The following is a 19,514-nucleotide window of genomic DNA, read 5'->3' on the forward strand; positions in this document are numbered from 1 at the left end:
GTGAAGACCAAGGCCCCTCCCCTCCCAGTTAGGCTGTAGATATGTTGTCTAAAGTGGCTCTGACTGGACAAGTAAAAGAAGAAACCTGATGGGCATACAACATATCACCTACCCTGTGTTTTCATGTCAGTGCAGATGAAGGAAAGCAGGGGTGAGACTAGGAGAGACATGCAAGACTACAAAGATTGAGGGAAACTGTTGGAAAAATGGAGATGGCTTGACACCACAAACCATAACAGGGTAATGTCATATCAGCTTGATTGCTGCCTGATCTAACCTTAAGTTCTCATGCTGAGCTCACTCTAGAAGTATGTCATGAGTAACACGTAATAAAACAATTTTTCAGGATATCATCACATCGAGGGCTCAGTTGCTATGTTTTTTATTTATGGTGCGTATTTATTTAGGGTTGGTGGTGGAAAAGCAGGTCAACGGTTTGATTCCCTTCCCATTAAATCCAGTGGCCCATTCTGGCTTTGACCCTGTTCCAGACACCAAACAGCCCTGTGACCAGGGTCAATTAACACATGATCTCAGTCAGAGAGTCTCCTGCATACAGTCAGTCAGTATGCAGTACCCTCACCTGAACTATCAGTACCAGTCTCCCCAGGCGGCTTATGTATCAAGCATCTCAGAGAAGGAGTACTGATTTAGAATGAGGTCCTTCCTGTCCATATTATAATCACATTAAGTATCATCTAAAGTGCAAATTGGATCCTAGATTAGCACTCCTACTCTGAAATAACCTAGAGCTCACTTCCCCCTGCAAGAGTGTCCCCACTGACATCACCCCCAAACCAGTCAACATTGGCGATCACCTCCCATTAGCCCTTAGGTGGGAAGGTAGTTGGGGTTTTCTCTTGATTTCTCTTCCCTCTCTACCCCAACCCCTTCTCTTCCTCATAGTTGTATCTATTTCTCTCTGATACATTTACTGAACAGGTGCTCCTTTCTGAAGGGATCACTTAGGTATATTTAGATTTTGAAACCTGAGAGCGCTGCCCTCTGATTGGCTGTTTGGACCACATGATAACCGGGGTGCCGCTGCACCTGTGAGCTGTCGCCCATCGTCTCTGTGGAGGGAAGTTGGGGAGGCTCTTTGGTGGCTTGGGAAACGATTTCACTCTAAAGTAAACTGGTAAGCAAAAAAAATTAACTGAACATATTTCTTTCCTTTCTTCCTACCGCTGCAGCACACCCTCTGCATGGCCTTTGTTTGGGACTTTTTTTGGTACAATCTGTCTTCTGCTGCTCCAGTGGATTGTTTGGGGATAGTTAATCAAGGAATAAGCCCAGGTCTGTGTCCTGGTTGAAGGAGTCTCAGAGTGGTGGACCTCCAGAGACCAACAGGGCTGTCAATGGAACAATGGAACACCCACAAGTTGGTTGCATTTCCCCAACCTTTTCTGCTTCTGGTTTCAAGTCATTGTTGATGGAAATCTTTTTTTATGTGAAGAGTTTGGGAGTGGAGTGCTAAAAAAGGGTAGTTAGCACAGCGGTCCTATATTTAACCTGCAGCCTCAGAAGGCATTGGAGCGCCGTTAGCTAAACAAAGCCAGCCAATCAGGCAGAGAGGTGTTAGCTTACATGACAAATAGCTGGAGCGATATGAGGACAGCTGTGCCAACCCTTCAGCCAGGAGGCGCAGGACTGCTCTAGAGGGGTTTTTGGGTGTCAAACCCTCAACAAAGCCTATAGGCCTGTGAATTGCAGTCCAGTGCAACTTGGCCCGTGGTCACACCTTTTAGCTCTACCTGATCTTTATCCGACTGGGAATTTTGAATAGTATTTGTTTTTTTTTGTCTAGGTTTGAAGGCAAAACGCAAAGTGGAATATCAGTTTGGGGCTCTAGTGGACGGCAAGTCAGCAGCTTCCTTTACTCTAAGGTCACTGGAAATACTACAGGAATCTTAACTGGGGTACAGCATGTTGCATTGGTTGGCATTCTGGCATTATTGTGTGTACATGTTGCAATCAAATCAAAGTTTATTTGTTGCATACACAGATTAGCAGATGTTAAAGCAGGTGCAGCGAAATGCTTGGTTTCTAGCTCCAGCAGTGCTAATACACAAATAATCCCAAAACAAAACAATGACAAAAGAAGAAGAAGAAACAAGAGATTATTAAGAAATATCAGAAAATCATGTTACACACTTTGTGTGACAGACTTTGTTAGAGGGTTTTGTCCATATTCTGTCTTTGACTTTGGTGCTTTGGTTTAAAAAGCCACTGCAAGGCAGATTCTTAAAATATTTATGCTAATGTTGTCCTTCAGCCTCTGGTAAAGACACATTGTGTACCATAGTTCACTGGGAGGTGATTCATTGGGAAATCAAATGATTGTTGTGTGTTTCAGGTAGACAACCCCTAAAACTGCATCATCATGGATGAGAATGAAGAATTTGAGGACGAGTTTGAGGAAGAGGAGATTTTCGAGGAAGAGGTAAGTAAATATTTTCTCACAAGATCGACACAACATACCATAGTTGTCTTCTGCATTTAACCCAACCTCTTCGAATCAGAGGGGTGCGGGGTTAGGCCTTGTGGGCCCTCCAAACTGGTCTTGGGGTCAATTCTATTCCAAATCAGTCAAGGAAAATTGGAAATTGAATCAGAATGTCAGTTTACTTACTTCCTGACTTGACCTGATTGTCATGGAATTGGCACCTCGACCCTGTTCCAAACCCTCTATGTTCTTAGGTCAGAGTTATATGGCTCCACTGGGCTTCTCTGGCCCCTGTACTGGTGGGTCTGCAGATTCAGTGGCCAGCTTTACTCAGTCCCTATGAATAGTAAACTTACTTTTGATTCCACCCCAGTCAGCAATTCAGGAGGCCAGGCATCTCTGAGCTGTGAGGAGGGTTAGATCCTGTTTCAGTAGAACACCCATCTCCTTATATGCTAGCTAGCTAGAGACATGGCCCTGGCCAACACGGTACAGACCAGAGAACTGTAAATCAGACCACCCATTAAAATCAAAACCCCTGCCACTTTCCTCTTTTCCTGGACATTTTAAAGCCCAGTCATGAGCATAAAAAGCAATCACACCATTTTGTTTACAAGGACCATTGCACTTAAAGGCCCAGCGCAGTCAAAAATGATATATATATATATATATATATATATATATATATATATATATATATATATATATACACACATGTTCACAGAATGAGGTTGGAATAATACTGTGAAATTGTTTAAATTATGATAGTGCCCCTTTAGTGTAAAAGCTGTTTGAAAATACCGCCTGAAATTTCTGTCTGCTTTGGTGGGATAAAGTTTATCGCCTGTTGATACCTGGTGACATCAACAGGCAGTAAATTAGTTCAATCATCAATAATAATGTCAGTTCTTAACCTCTCTGCCAATAAATGTTCAGTTTCCCCTCCCCACTCAGACCACTCCCAGACAGTCCTAGCGCAATTCTTGCTTGAGAAATGTCTCTTTGCTAGGAATTATATATATATTTTCACCTTTTTCAAAAGTTAAATCAATCACAGTAAGGCACTTAATTGTTACCCAGAAATGATTTGATTTTGAAACTAAAATATAGATATAGATAAAAAACGGTTTTAAGCAGTGCAAAGTTCAAAATGGGAAAACTTCTCCTTTAAAGCTACATAACTTTTTGGGCAACCAGACCAAATTCACATAGAAATGTGAGCTACAGATATGTAATTCTCATTGAAAGAAGGTCTAAGAAGCAGTAGATCTGTTCTATGTGCGCTATCTCTATGCTTCCCATTCTTAAGCTTCATTTTTGTGTCCTTTACTTTCGGTTTTGAACACCAGCTTCAAACAGCTGAACATAAAATATTTGTGGTTATTGAAAACATATTTCACAGCAGTTTCGATGTTACAAAGATTACGCAAAGACTGCTTGTTTTGTCAGATCAACTGAAATTAGGCGAGCTATTAGAATTTTAGAAACCAGGAAATGGCAGAGCAGTTTCTGAATACTGCACCTTTAACTTGGTAGTTGATACATGTAGTATAAGTACACTTTACCTGACCAACCACCTTATCCTAAAGACTCCCAGACAGCTATGGGCTTTGATGGTAGGAGCACACTGATGTAATAGGTCTAGTTGTTACACAACAGCCAGTGTGAAGACATTGCTGACATTCCTGCAGATACTGTAAATTCACATTAGGTTACACTGCACCGCAGATGCCTCAATGGAAGATTCTTAATCTAGAACATTTCTTACACCATTGGTGTAAAAGGTGTAGTAATGTTGTGATGTTCCATTCATAAGAATGATGGATTGATGGAAGACCTGCAAGCTTGGGGAGCCGCCATTTTGTTGGAAGTGACCAAAGTTTTTTGTTAGATACTGTAGATAGTATCAGTGAGATAATACTGTGCCTTTCTGAAAGAATGTGCAATAAAATATATTTTGAGCCGTTTAGCTGGCAGTTCTGGCCATTGTGTAGTATCACCATAATCCACATAGTCTATCCAAGTTTTTAAGGAAGTATTTTTATTCTTATTTCTTCGTGATGGTCCACTCTGTGCCAGAGCTTGAAAGTAGAAGACTAATAATGTAATATTTTATTTCCTGGTGAAATAGGATTTAAGTTAGGCTCCTATTTGTCTAAAAGTTAGCCTCGTATTCATCTAAACTTTATGTTGTTGATAACTTATAGGGGAATCGGAATCATTTATTCTTATTGAAGATGTGGAAGAAACTTCTGATCTTTTATTGTTGCATTTGGAAATATAATTCCCCCCATGTTTTTGTATAATTCTTTGTTGGTATTTCATTATGGTTAGTAAGTGGTTATTAATATGGATGGTAAGTATTTAATATTCAGCATTTAACGAAAGCACTTCCTCAAAATAGTAATAGATGGTTTTATAGCCTGGGTACCAGTCTCTTTAGCTAATCCTCTCCCTGTACTCCATGTCATGTGACAAAGACAAGGAGTGGCAAGAAGTGGAATGTTAGCTAAAGAGACTGGTACTCAGCCTAATAGTCTTATGCTACTTTTCTCTCTTGACGTTAATCAAATTTGAGAACATTTCACAGTATATTGTTTTCCCAGTGTGAGAAACATAGTCTCTAAGCTCTGAGCTGTGGCTGTTAAAAACTCTCTGGACAGGACAGCACTGGAGATACAAATTTAGCTGTGGACATCTATGGCAGACAGGCAGGCAGGGAGGGAGGGAGGGAGCGGGAGGATGGTGAGAAGGGTTGTGCTGCCTGTTTTAAATCACATGGCAGTATCACCAGTAGCTCAGGGTCTGCTAACTTCAATTTAGAATGTGCTTAGGAGGTAGATACAAGTCTTGAGAAACCGACAGCCAACCTGCACCTAGCTAGAGGAGGAACGCAGATCTAGGCTCTGTAGCAGCTCTGTAGCAGTAGGAGAATCTTAACCTGATCCAACTCCTTGCAAGATAGCACAAACAGATGTTGCATTTGAGATGTTTGAGATGACTGTTAGAGTTCAAGGTACTGTCACTTTCAACTCACAGGTCACTGGCTACAATTTAATCCTAGTTAAAGTTAGACACAGGCTATACAGGGAATATGTTTGGAATTATTTTAGTTTAGTACAGTATGCTGCTTCGATTAAAACTGATTGTAGGATATTTATTAGTATAATCTCTAAATATTAAAAGAGTTTTATCTGTCTTGTTGATATTCACATTCATAACGGCTATTTATAACAAGAACAATGGACTTGTAAATGTAGTAACCAACATAAATAGCCAGTGAGGTCTTGTGAGGGTGTCTATGTTCCCAGGGATGGTCGGCCAGAGGGTTCTGTTGGTCAGACCTGGGTTTACTGCAAATACTATCTTTCACATTCTAATCTTTCACATCATTTTTGAAAAATGCCAGAGTTTGCCATTTTGCAACTGTTCTATTGTTTCCATTGTGCCAGACAAGCTCTGTCAAGACCAGCTAAATTATTACAAATGATTTCAAATAGTATTTGAACCCAGGTCTGGTCAGAGGGCTCTGTCAGGCAGATGCAGAATGCAGGCAGTCAGGCAGACAGAGAGTCAGTCAGTCAGTTGCTATTATAGGCTCCTGCTCCTCTTTCCCCCTGGAATAGGGGCTTCATTACACTGTTCAGTAATCACAGCATATTCCAGGCTCCAAAAGGAAACCTTTAAAGTCACTGGTGAGATCTGGGATACATGGGACTTTATATTACATTATAGTGAATGTAATTACTATATAATTCTGGTAATTATCAAAGACTGTAGCTGAACTTTAAACGTTAGTGCAGAATATTTGACTTAGCTACTATAACCAGATAATTGACTTAGCTACTATAACCAGATAATTGACTTAGCTACTATAACCAGATAATTGACTTAGCTACTATAACCAGATAATTGTGGCAACAGTGCAGATGAGTATTAAGTCAGTATAAGTATTACTGTTTGTCAGTTTTGTTTCCCGTATAAAAGGCTAACTGACTGTGTCAGTGACAGTGGTGTGATGTACTTATGTAAAAAATATTTGAAAGTACTACTTAAGTAGTTTTTTGTACTTTACTTAACTATTCATATTTTTGACTACTTTTACTTTTAATTCTCTACGTTCCTAAATTTAATGTTGTACTTTTTACTCCCTACATTTTCCTTGACACCCAAAGTACTCGTTACATTTTTAATGTCATATCAGGACAGAAAAATAGTCCAATTCACTCACGAATCAAAATAACATCCCTGGTCTGAGGAATTTGAAATCATTTATACTTTTACTTTTGATACTTTTAGACTTTTACTCAAGTAGTATTTTACTGGGTGACTTTAACTTTTACTTGAGTCATTTTCTATTTAGGTATTTTTACTTTTACTGAAGTGTGACAACTGGGTACTTGTTCCACCACTGGCCAGAGATCAGGGTATTATTGCAACAGAGCTGGGAGAAAAACTCAATGCAAAACATTTGTGATACAGTATGTCTTCCTTTTACTTGTAATGGCGATTTTGAAACCTGCGAATTGTTCCTATATTTATAGTATTTTGAGGAGACGGTGACTTCGACCACCTCTCACCAGACCACATCTCGGGCAGCAGCGGTAACTCAACAGGTAGAAGACAACAGTGAAATAAACAGCACCAGCAGTTCATCATGCTGGGTACTTGCATGCCATGAGGGTTATTCCACCAACGAAGGAAAGGCACTCTACAAGAAAGGATACTGTTTAAAAAGCCATGTGTTTGTGGCCCCGTGGATTATTAAACAAACTCCCTTGTTTAACAATAATTCACAATTTACTCAAGTCGAGGAATATTTTTTTTTGCCATTCCAAAAGTGAGTTCCCAAACAAAAAGGCGATTGTTTGGGTAATTCACAAATCACGACTTCATGTTAATTGTCCTCAGATGGCCCTAAGGCTAGTGAGTGATAGATGAAATAGCCCTCATATAGCCCGGTGTTGCTATGTGATGCATGCAGTCGGTCAACTGTGAAACTGTGTGTCTTGCTATGCCCAACACTGCTTTTGTCCACTGGCTCATTCATGGCCAGTCCCTTCTTTAATTTGCTCAGTCTCCTATAATTTCATTTCCTTGGATCAGTCTCCTTTCCTTCATTCAGTCTCCTTTCCTTTCATTTCCTTTGTTTCATTCAGTCTCCTTTCATTTCCTTTCTTTCAGTCTCCTTTCCTTCATTCATTCTCATTTCCTTTCCTTCATTCAGTCCCTTTCCCTCAGTTCCTGTACTTTCCTGTACCCTTGATAATATGTCCTATCCTCTGTTTCTACAAGACCTTAACCGAGCCAACTCAATATTAGGAAGGTGTTCCTAATATTTGGTGTACTCAGTGTAGTTCTCTAATCATTCCCTGTAATGGGCCCAGTTTTTCAAAAGCTATCTATCTGGATTATGCCTATTGGATAGGATTAAATTAATTGAAATACAATTAATAGAATGGACAAATAATTTACTTCAATGGGGACTCTCGTTCTATTCATTCGATTTCTATGCAGTTAATCCTATCCTATAGGGGAAATCCAGATAGATAACTTTTGAACAACTGGGCCCACATGATAGGGTGAAAAAACACCATTTGTAACTTAAGGTTATCCTTTTTTTGTTAACCATTGTATTGAATTCTTGCAAGTAAGTGCACTTGGTTGCAGAGTAGCATGAACTAGCCTTAGCCATTGTTGCTTTAACACACAAGTGTCCTTTTTGTAAGAGTCTTATGATAGTCAAAATGTCATTCTAAATAATTTTTCGATGCTATAAATGTTATTATATACACGGCCGGCCTGTTCTAGCACTTGTTTACCCATGTATTTATATTATACCTACCTAGTACTATTCTTCCATTGTTACAGTAGTCAGGATTCCATCTTGTTTCTGATCTCTCTATATTGTGTCACTAGCCTTTGTAAGTGGATTGTAAGTTGGAAGTGGATGTATACCTCTGGCCTGGTTTCCTATCATTAAGGAACAACGGTCACGCAACTAACATCCTTTATTCTATTTCCCAGCCTGGCGTTCCTGCGAGGAGAGTGGTCAGGAAGAAGGTTAAGGTGGACACCTCCAAGTTCATGACTCCTTACTTGGCCCACAGCCAGAAGATGCTGGACTTGTTCTCCTACGTAAGCAAGCCCAGGTCAACCAGGTCATGTTCATTAGGGCAAGACGTAGCAAAACGTTTTGAAACGGAAAGGGAAAGTTTGTGTTTCGTATTGGACAAGTCCAAGTAGTACCTTCTCTGTTTCTGTCAGTTTTTATCAGTTTATAGCATAAAGAACACAACCCAGGTGAATGCTCCTCCCCCCTCTGTTGTTCTGGCTCACCAGAGTTTGATTATGATGTTCCTATGTGTCCCTAACAGAACAAGTACCGTCATGCCTATGACAAGGCTAAGGGGAAACCCTATGCCATCACGGCTGACACCCCTGAGATGATGAGGATCAAGAAGGCTCAGGAGCAGCTGTCTGAGGTATGGAGGCCTCCATTCTCTTCTATTCTGTCCACTTTTCTGATAGATATCATATATCTCAGTCTCAGTCAATTTCACATTTTTTTTGTTTAAACAACAACTTTATTTTATTTTCTAACACTTGACTCATTGCCCCTACCAGGTGAAGTACCGCATGGAGGGCAATAAGGTCAGGTGTACCAGTTTGTATGATGGGGAGGCTAGAGAGATCGCCCATGTCAAGCATGTCTCTGAGCTGATCAGCAAGGTTCTGTACAGGGCAAAGTGGGATGAGACAAAGGACAGGTACCTGCTGCCCCCTGATGCCCCGGAACTGGTCCTGGCTGTGAAGAACGCTGCCAACTACAGCAAGGTATCGTCATACTGAACCCTACTCAGTCGTATGAGATTATAACAATAATTTATATGTAGATTACTCAATTAAGATGACATTTTACTCAAAAAAAGGTAGCTAACTTGGTAGCTAAAAAGGCAAGCTAACTTGTCATTTTATTTTTCTGTGTGATCAGAAACTGTACACAGAGCAATGGGATGAGGACAAGACCATGTGCTATCCTTACAGCGATTCTCCAGAGCTGCGCAGGGTGGCCAAGGCACAGGAGGTCCTCAGTGATGTGAGTACAGCAACTTCAAACATATATTGTATTGTATTATATTCTTTACTTAACTACACTTTTACTAGTAATTACAACAAGTTAATATCAGTGTTATTCGATCAGTTGTATCAGATATTAAGATAGTTATGACTTAACAACATTCATTTCTTACTATGACTAACTGTTGTCAATCATAAATATCCTCCTAAACAACAATATTCCCAGAATACAGTCTCTGCGTCAGTCAGTCAGTCCGTTGGCTGAGCCATGAGTGTGGTGGTTCTCTTTGTAATTCACTTAGAACAATTAATTGCTCACATTGCAGAAAGGCGCCCTACATCAATCACACTTCAGAAAGTACAGTAACCACCCACCTTTTAAACCCTCTATTTTTTCTCTCTGAGCTTGTAGTTTTCTGTTACTCAGATGTCCTATATGGAACCATTTCCTTTGAGCAGATAAATAGGGTGCAATTAAAATGGTCACTGCTTTCGCTCTTTTTTTAAAGTGAGCTTCAGGTTTCCACTGATCCAGTTCATTTGTTTATCCAATTTATCCAATACCCTATCTCTGTGTCCAATAACCATGAAACTAGAGGTCCATCTCACCATTCTGTTCTGTTTCTCTCCTACTCTGTTCATCTCATCATTCAGTTCCTGTCACCATTCTGTTCATCTCAATATTCTGTTCATCTCAACCATCTGTTCATCTCACCATTCTGTTCTGTTTCAACCCTACTCGGCAGATCCTGTACAAGAAGGGGCATGCTGAGCGAACGGCAAAGTACACATCTCTGGCTGTCCCTAATGATATGGAGCTGGCCAAGAAAAATTTTGAACAGCGCAGTGACGTAAGTACACACACACACACACACACACACACACACACACACACACACACACACACACACACACACACACACACACACACACACACACACACACACACACACACACACACACACACACACACACACACACACACACCACCACCATTCATCAACGATGGCTTCTCTGTCATTGTATCCATCAGTCACTCATCATCCTTGACAACATTATCATGTTGAAATGTATCATAGCCCTCAGCTATCGAGTCCTGACAGAGAGGGCAGGGTTTCTGTCAGTAACTGCTTGGCATGGGTGAAGTCTCACACCCCTCCAAGTCCCTCTCCAAGCCCTGCCGTCCCCAGCCCTGCCGTCCCCAGCCCTGCCGTCCCCAGCCCTGCCGTCCCCAGCCCTGCCGTCCCCAGCCCTGCCGTCCCCAGCCCTGCCGTCCACAGCCCTGCCGTCCCCAGCCCTGCCGTCCCCAGCCCTGCCGTCCCCAGCCCTGCTGTCCTTGTCCCTGGGAGACAGAAAGGGATAACTGGCACCTGCTCCATGATATTACTGGAGGGCAGCAGCCCTGTTCTGGACACAGAAAGGGATAACTGGCACCTGCTCCATGATATTACTGGAGGGCAGCAGCCCTGTTCTGGACACAGAAAGGGATAACTGGCACCTGCTCCATGATATTACTGGAGGGCAGCAGCCCTGTTCTGGACACAGAAAGGGATAACTGGCACCTGCTCCATGATATTACTGGAGGGCAGCAGCCCTGTTCTGGACACAGAAAGGGATAACTGGCACCTGATCCATGATATTACTGGAGGGCAGCAGCGCTGTTCTGGACACAGAAAGGGAGCAACGTATCATTTTGTTTAGAATGATTTTTTAAGGAACATTTTGACTGATAATATTAGTTGTCTTTCTTGATTGTTTCATACCATATTTGTGCTGTAGTTATTGAGGCAAATCTTTAGTTATTCTTACTGTAGTTATTGAGGCAAAGCTTCAGTTCTTCTTACTGTAGTTATTGAGGCAAAGCTTTAATTATTCTTATTGTAGTTATTGGGGCAAAGCTTCAGTTCTTCTTACTGTAGTTATTGAGGCAAAGCTTCAGTTCTTCTTACTGTAGTTATTGGGGCAAAGCTTTAATTATTCTTATTGTAGTTATTGGGGCAAAGCTTCAGTTCTTCTTACTGTAGTTATTGAGGCAAAGCTTTAATTCTTCTTATTGTAGTTATTGAGGCAAAGCTTCAGTTCTTCTTATTCTAAATTACCCCAATGTCTGACTTTTCCTTGCCTTTATCTTGCAGCTCAAGTACCATGAGGACTACAACAAGAACATCAAGGGCCACTGGTGTGAGACTCCCTACATTGAGGTGGCTGTTGCCAGGGTAGCTATGGACAACCTTAGCAATGTAAGAGCCCACTATCGTGTAGCATATGATTAGTTATTGGCATAGTGACATAACATTGTGTTCATCAAATCATAACACATTTAATATCTATATTTAATCCATTTTGTCTTTTTTCATTTCAGAAAATGTACACGGCTGCGTATGAGGACATAAAAGACCAAATCAATTTTATGCAAACCGAGACGCCAGAATACAAACAGCACAAGAAGGCTGGTCACGCTGCTAGCTCGGTGAGTCTATAAGCCCTCAGAGGGACATAAAGGAGAACACACACACGACACTCACACAAAAACACACTCACGTACACACACACACACATCAAACCAACTAGCTAATCAACCAACCAAACAGCCACCTACTGCTTCTCTCAGAGAAAGGAAGCAGGGTAAGTGAGTGTATTTTTATAGATCCATCTGATGCGGCAGCAGGCAGATAGACACACTGGGTTGACCTGTGACCTTGTCTGATCAGAGCGTCAGTCAAAACCATGACTCTTTTGTCACGCAGACATCAGGATGTGTCCACACATGTTCCGTACTCAGATAAATGACAAATAGTTGTCTTGTCAGACAGTAGTTGAAAGACATTTAGGCTATGCCGTAGCTAGTAACAAAACTCTAGCTTTCGTGAAGGAGTCACTGTTTCTTAGCACTTATCAATCAACTGTAAACACTCTTCACACCGCGGCTTCATTCACATACCAACGCATGCTGACATGTCAATCCAAAATCTGCTATGGTGATGAGTAATCGTATTAACCTTTTCATGAATCGCTTTATCACAGTAAAATTAACACATCATGTATTGACTTGTGCCCATTTTTCTCTCCTCAGATCAAATACAAGAAAGATTACGAGAACAGCAAATCGGTAGCTGACTACAACGTTCTCCCAGCCACAGACAACCCTCTGCTCAGGCAGCTGAGATACGCTGGCACCATCTTGAGTGACGTAAGTGTCTAAGTCTGGGAGACTGAACTATTGGTCCAAACAGGTGTCATACTGAAATAGACAGAAGTTACAGGAAGCTAAACAATCACGTCTCTTCTATGAAAACCATTCAGTATCCCATCCCATGTTCTAGCTGATTACAACAGTTATCTTTCATCTCCGTTCTCAACAGTCGCTACTCGTGTTTCAAATTAGCTTGTAGAGTGTTTATTAGTACACTTTTAGCTAGACAGTTGGCAGTTTGTTAGACAGGGTAACGGTTTTAACAGCAGATTCCCACTAGTTAAGTGGTAATGGTGAGTAATGGGGAACCCCCTTTAACTTAATCATCATATTACTGGGGATAATTCTGACAACGTGGATGCCTGTATACTATAGTTAACCGACTGGAGGTGTAACATGACCCCAAGCACTACTTTAATGAGTCTACTTAGTTACTAGTCACTCACTATCAATTTGTGTTAAGAATTACTGTAGCTATTCACAGAACCTTATATTTGGATATAAGATCCTTTTGAAGAAGTTCATAGATTGAAAGCCAAGTAACTTTGATTTGTATTTGAGATATATAACTCTAGTTTTAGTGTCATTATTTTCTGTTCAACATTTCTCCTCTGATCACTACCTTTGCAGAAAGTCTACAAGGCCAGCTATGAGAAATCGAGGGGGTCAAGTATCAACTACTGTGACACGCCCAAGTTCAAGATGGACTCTGTTGTACAACAGTTCAGTGACGTGAGTATTCCCTTCACTGATGTTGTTGATAATGTTTTTAATGTTTTAATTGTTCAACAAATCATTGTACCGTAAGAATAGCAGCAACAAGCTTAACTGAACTTTCAAAGTGGATTTCCTTTATTCATTGTACAGTTGAAATCGGAAGTTTACATACACTTAGGTTGGAGTCATTAAAACTCGTGTTTCAACCACTCCAAAAATGTCTTGTTAACAAACTGTAGTTTTGGCAAGTCGGTCAGGACATCTACTTTGTGCATGACACAAGTCATTTTTCCAACAATTGTTTACAGGCAGATTATTTCACTCATAATTCACTGTATCACAATTCCAGTGGGTCAGAAGTTTACATACACTAAGTTGACTGTGACTTTATCACAGCTTGGAAAATTCCAGAAAATGATGTCATGGCTTTAGAAGCTTCTGATAGGCTAATTGACATCATTTGAGTCATTTGGAGGTGTACCTGTGGATGTATTTCAAGGCCTACCTTCAAACTCAGTGCCTCTGCTTGACATCACAGGAAAATCAAAAGAAATCAGCCAAGACCTCAGAAAAAGATTGTAGACCTCCACAAGTCTGGTTCATCCTTGGGAGAAATTTTCAAACACCTGAAGGTACCACGTTCATCTGTACAAACAATAGTACGCAAGTATAAACACCATGGGACCACGCAGCAGTCATACCGCTCAGGAAGGAGACGCGTTCTGTCTCCTTGAGATTAACGTACTTTGGTGCGAAAAGAGCAAATCAATCCCAGAACAACAGCAAAGGACCTTGTGAAGATGCTGGAGGAAACAGGTACAAAAGTATCTATATCCACAGTAAAACTGTCCTATATCGACATAACCTGAAAGGCTGCTCAGCAAGGAAGAAGCCACTGCTCCAAAACCGCCATAAAAAAGCCAGACAACGGTTTACAACTGCACATGGGGACAAAGATCGTACTTTTTGGAGAAATGTCCTCTGTTCTGATGAAACAAAAATAGAACTGATTGGCCATAATGGCCATCGTCATGTTTGGAGGAAAAAGGGGGAGGCTTTCAAGCCAAAGAACACCATCCCAACCGTGAAGCACGGGTGTGACAGCATCATGTTGTGGGGGTGCTTTGCTGCAGGAGGGACTGGTGCACTTCACAAAATAGATGGCATCATGAGGGAGAAAAATTATGTGGATATATTGAAGCAACATCTCAAGACATCAGTCAGGAAGTTAAAGCATACTTCGAAAGTTGTGGCAAAATTGCTTAAGGACAACAGGGTCAAGGTATTGGAGTGGCCATCACAAAGCCCTGACCTCAATCCCATAGAAAATTTGTGGGCAGAACTGAAAAAGCGTGTGCGAGAAAGGAGGCCTACAAACCTGACTCCAGCTCTGTCAGGAGGAATGGTCCAAAATTCACCCAACTTATTGTGGAAAGCTTGTGGAAGGCTACCCGAAACGTTTGACCCAAGTTAAACAATTTAAAGGCAATGCTACCAAATACTAATTGAGTGTATGTAAACTTCTGACCCACTGGGAATGTGATGAAAGAAATAAAAGCTGAAAGAAATCATTCTCTCTACTATTATTCTGACATTTCACATTCTTAAAATAAAGTGGTAATCCTAACTGACCTAAGACAGGGAATGTTTACTAAGAATAAATGTCAGGAATTATGAAAACTGAGTTTAAATGTATTTGGCTAAGGTGTATGTAAATTTCCGACTTCAACTGTATTGTTTGAGGCAAATGGATCTTACATGGATTCATGTGTACTTCTTCTGTCCCCCCTCACAGGCACATTATAAAGACAAGTATGAGAACGAGGTGAAGGGCCACTATATTGGCAGCTATGAGGATATCTACACACAACACTGCAAGAAAATGGAGGAGATCAAGAGCGAAGTAAGTGGTGGTTTTGTCTTGTTTTCTCCTCTATTACATGGATAAGAGTAAAATATTGGTTTGGTCTTGTTTTCTCCTCTATTAAGGGAGTAGGGTGTCATTTGGGATGCACACATTGGATAAGAGGATAAGAGTAAAACATTGGTTTTGTCTTGTTTTCTCCTCTATTAAGGGAGTAGGGTGTCATTTGGGATGCACACATTGCATTTGTACTGTACGACAGGTCTGAATGATTAGAAAGTAACAGTCTTTTCTTTTGTCTTTTCAGCAAAACTACAAAGCTGATTATGAGGACATCAAGACAAGATGTTTCTATCCTCAAACCATGTCACCAGAATATGAAGCTCATAAGAAAGTTGCCCAGTGTAAAGATGTAAGGATATGGTGGAAACTAGAACCAGTCAGTTGCAGTATGATGAGCATGGACAAGACCTTTCCATTGAACATTAGATTGACAGAATTATTTGATTTTGGTTAACATTGTCTTCATTTTGTTCTTGGTATTGATATGATATATTTAAGCAATAATACACGAGGGGGTGAGGTATATGGCCAATATACCATGGCCAAGGGCTGTTCTTGTGCACAATGCAACACGGAGTGCCTGGATACAGCCCTTAGCAGTGATATATTGGTCATATACCACAAACACCTGAGGTGCTTTATTGCCATTATAAACTACTCACCAACATATTTAGAGCAGTAAAATGAACCGTTTTGTCATACCTGTGGTATACGGTCTGATATACCATGGCTGTCAGTCAATCAGCATTCAGGGCTCGAACCATCCAGTTTATAAACTACATCTTTCATGTGTGTTGTTTCATTTTGCAGAAAGTGTACCGGCAACATCCGGGTACGGTGAAGTTTACGCAAGTGACAGACTCGCCTGTTCAAGTGCAAGCTGCCATCAACGCCAAACAGCTGAGTGACGTATGTATTCAACTTTTACTACAGACCAGACGATTATTAAGTTCAATATTAACTAGTTACACTATAGAATTACAATTACACCTGTCTGTCTGGCTTAGAAAAGAGGTATTTTGACCTCAGTGGGACAACCTGTTAAAAATATGTGACATCATTTTGTTAGAGTTTATGAACAAATGCTGGAAAAGAGATGTCGGTTGAGCCGTTGCCATGACACTAAAGGTTCTTGATAGCTATTGCTTGAAAATGTGCTCATTCATCTACACAGCACTTTTTGTGTTTGTTTATTTAACTTTATTTAACTGGGCAAGTCAGTTAAGAACACATTGTTATTTACAATGACAGCCTACCCCGGCCAAACCCGGACGACGCTGGATCAATTGTGTGCCGCTCTATGGGACTCCCAATCACGTCCAGTTGTGATACAGCCTGGATTCGAAACAGGGTGTCTGTAGTGACACCTCTAGCATTGCCAAGTCACAGTTGTAAATGAGAACTTGTTCTCAACTGGCCTACCTGGTTAAATAAAGAAAAAAAATTAACCTGAGATGCTGTGCCTTAGACCACTGCGCCACTCTGGAGCCCCACACAGCCCAGCTGTCTTCCTGCAAACGCCATGGAAACCAGAGAGCCCTATCTCTTTCTCTGTAGTATTAATAGCAACATGCGTTCAGTCTGATGAAAATAACCCCTAGTCTCATGAGAGGAGGGGGGGCTGACAGTTGAGACAACGCTTGGCTTCCTACTCCTCACAGACAGGCAGCACTGCCCTCTAGTGGTGTGAAACAACCCTGGTAGTACTCATCTTGTTCACAAGGAGTCACTATAGCTCTACTCAACTCTGCACTGCCAACAGTACATTTTACCTGACTGTGCTGTATTTTCATGTGTATTCATGTGGTTCTTCCTCTGTTTTCCAGCTCAACTATCACGCAGCGTATGAGTTGGATAAGTTTAAGTGTGCCCTGCCCCCAGACTACCCCTTCTTCATCCAGTCCAGAGCCAATGCATATAACCTTAGTGATGTAAGTGCAATTCTGTTGACGATAATGTTGGTCATGTTCTGTTGGTGATTATGTAGAACATTTTATTTTTGTGATAATGTTCTGTTGATGATACTGTAGCAAATGTTTTTAATTGAATTTGTTATAAGGTGATTAGAAAATTCTGTTCTTCTAATTGACATAATTTCACAGTCATTGTATTCGGTTATTGTTGACCCTCATTGGATAAACCCTCCTGATCTTTAATTGTATGATACTAATATCCTAAATGTATTTATTCCCTCTGTGCAGAGTTGTTATAGGCATGAGTGGGAGAACGTGAAAGCCAAGCAGTTCGAGGTCAAGGGTGATGCTATCTCGATCCTTGCAGCCCGTGCCCACACAAACATAGCGAGTGATGTGAGTAGGCATGCACTGAAATTAACATCTACACATACATGTAATGTTATTGTTCATACTGATCAATGCTGACTGTTTCCTTTTGTATCCTGTGTAGTAAAGGCCTTGACATGCTCTTTGCCCTCAGGTCAAATACAAGAAGGAATTTGAGAAGAACAAGGGAAAGATGGTGGGAGCCCTCAGCATCCATGACGACCCCAAGATGCTACACTCCATGCACGTGGCCAAAATCCAGAGTGATGTAAGTCATTTTCCTTCCCAAAGGACTACAGATTAGACTACAAATTAGCTGTCTATCATAATCTGGAACATTTACAAAAATCTTAGTTAAAGTACATTGTCCCTGTCAAATAAACCTAATAAAGTAAATTCCACTGAGTTTTGGTATAAAACAGAAAGATGAGGACTGTGTCTGTCAGTGTGAAAGGGCTATTAGGGCTCACTGTGACTCATCTCAACTTTATATTAAGTAAACACTTTTTTGTCATGGGGCGAATGTCGTGCCTCACCTTCTAATTCTCTCAAACTCTCTCCACAGCGCGAGTACAAGAAGAACTATGAGAAGACAAAAACCAAGTACATCACCACGCTGGACATGATGTCTAACACCCTGGCCAAGAAGTCCCAGGGTATTGCCAGCATGGCCGGCTACAGGACCATCCACAACCGCTACCTCCTTCCTCATGACGCCATGTCCCTGGACCTGGCCAAGAAGGCCAACATCATCCAGAGTGACGTAAGATTCATCTGATGGATTGATCAAATTGATTGATTGATTGGTCTAATAGATTAATTGATTTGTTTATTAATGTGTTCATTAATTGATTGGTTTGGTTTTATCCTAGTAAACATCTGGGGAAAAGGTTATAATAGCATTGCAGCATTATACACAGTGTAAATATAATGAAAGTTATTCTCACACTACTTTATGACTCCTTCCTTCACTACAGAATGAATACCATTCAGACTACAACAACTCCACCAAGGGCTCTGGTTGGGTCGCCTTCGGCTCCATGGAAGTGGAGAAGGCCAAGAAAGCTGGAGATATCCTCAATGAGGTAGCTACCACTACACGATCTAGTTTAATATACCGGTCTAGTTGTCATAATGCAGTAAATACACAGGAAGCTGTACTCACCAGAGCTCTCACAATAGAAGCAGCATTAGTTGTAATATATTTTTAATTGTGTAAAGTCTTTTCTCGCCTTGACAATTTAAAAACACATGAAAATTGGTTTAATCTGCTTTGACATAATATTTGTACCCTTGATCCTCCACTTCAGAGAAAGTACCGCCAGCACCCAGACACTGTCCCCTTCACCTCCATCGCTGACCACCCCGTCATGATGCAGGCCCAGGTCAACCAGATAATGAGGAGTGATGTGAGTTGTATTGCATGATAGTATGGACATTGTGATCTGTCTTCATTCCGGAACACAGATTCATCTCAGTGCTGGATGAAAAAGCTATTTCAACTGAGCTTCTGTGTCGAGTAAACTCAGTAATTCATTTCTGTGGATGGAAAACCTATTTTAGGGTTTGTGTAGCTACTAATTTGAATGAGTATTCTTCTTCCCTTGCAGCTTCACTACAAGAAGGGTCTTGAGGAGATCCACCAGAAGTACTCGCTGCCCCATAATGACCCCCAGTTCCTTCAGGCCAAATGCAATGCCTACAACATCAGCAAGGTATTGTCGACCAAGACTGATAACTTGTTCCTTATATTCATATTTCATTTAATGAATTATCAAATGTATTATCGTGTTATCGTCGCCTGCCCACTACTCTACAGTGTTTAGACATTTTTCCTCTCAATGCTGCTATGCCTTCTTCGGTAAATGC

At 41.0% G+C, this 19,514-nt stretch overlaps 1 protein-coding gene across 15 annotated transcripts in view; it reads left to right on the forward strand.

The window, feature by feature from the left end:
* Positions 1 to 1,063: 1,063 nt before the first annotated feature.
* Positions 1,064 to 19,514, forward strand: part of LOC115130569 (nebulin-like) — a 98,657-nt gene continuing 80,206 nt past the window's right edge. For 7 of the 15 annotated variants that reach the window (XM_065018655.1, XM_065018664.1, XM_065018672.1 and 4 more), the window contains exons 1-22: positions 1,080 to 1,138; positions 2,357 to 2,443; positions 6,991 to 7,062; positions 8,474 to 8,584; positions 8,824 to 8,931; positions 9,074 to 9,283; positions 9,441 to 9,545; positions 10,273 to 10,377; positions 11,662 to 11,766; positions 11,889 to 11,996; positions 12,600 to 12,716; positions 13,350 to 13,451; positions 15,232 to 15,339; positions 15,608 to 15,712; positions 16,174 to 16,272; positions 17,190 to 17,294; positions 17,565 to 17,672; positions 17,800 to 17,913; positions 18,211 to 18,408; positions 18,623 to 18,730; positions 18,956 to 19,054; positions 19,256 to 19,360. In XM_065018655.1, the coding sequence (XP_064874727.1) occupies positions 2,384 to 2,443; positions 6,991 to 7,062; positions 8,474 to 8,584; positions 8,824 to 8,931; positions 9,074 to 9,283; positions 9,441 to 9,545; positions 10,273 to 10,377; positions 11,662 to 11,766; positions 11,889 to 11,996; positions 12,600 to 12,716; positions 13,350 to 13,451; positions 15,232 to 15,339; positions 15,608 to 15,712; positions 16,174 to 16,272; positions 17,190 to 17,294; positions 17,565 to 17,672; positions 17,800 to 17,913; positions 18,211 to 18,408; positions 18,623 to 18,730; positions 18,956 to 19,054; positions 19,256 to 19,360 (2,352 nt within the window). In that variant the 5' untranslated portion in view covers positions 1,080 to 1,138; positions 2,357 to 2,383. Of the gene's footprint in view, positions 1,139 to 2,356; positions 2,444 to 6,990; positions 7,063 to 8,473; positions 8,585 to 8,823; positions 8,932 to 9,073; positions 9,284 to 9,440; positions 9,546 to 10,272; positions 10,378 to 11,661; positions 11,767 to 11,888; positions 11,997 to 12,599; positions 12,717 to 13,349; positions 13,452 to 15,231; positions 15,340 to 15,607; positions 15,713 to 16,173; positions 16,273 to 17,189; positions 17,295 to 17,564; positions 17,673 to 17,799; positions 17,914 to 18,210; positions 18,409 to 18,622; positions 18,731 to 18,955; positions 19,055 to 19,255; positions 19,361 to 19,514 lie in introns of all 15 variants that reach the window. The other 8 variants (XM_065018681.1, XM_065018679.1, XM_065018675.1 and 5 more) reach the window with 5 other exon arrangements.

This window comes from Oncorhynchus nerka, linkage group LG1 (assembly GCF_034236695.1).
Source record: "Oncorhynchus nerka isolate Pitt River linkage group LG1, Oner_Uvic_2.0, whole genome shotgun sequence".
Lineage (NCBI taxonomy): Eukaryota > Metazoa > Chordata > Actinopteri > Salmoniformes > Salmonidae > Oncorhynchus > Oncorhynchus nerka.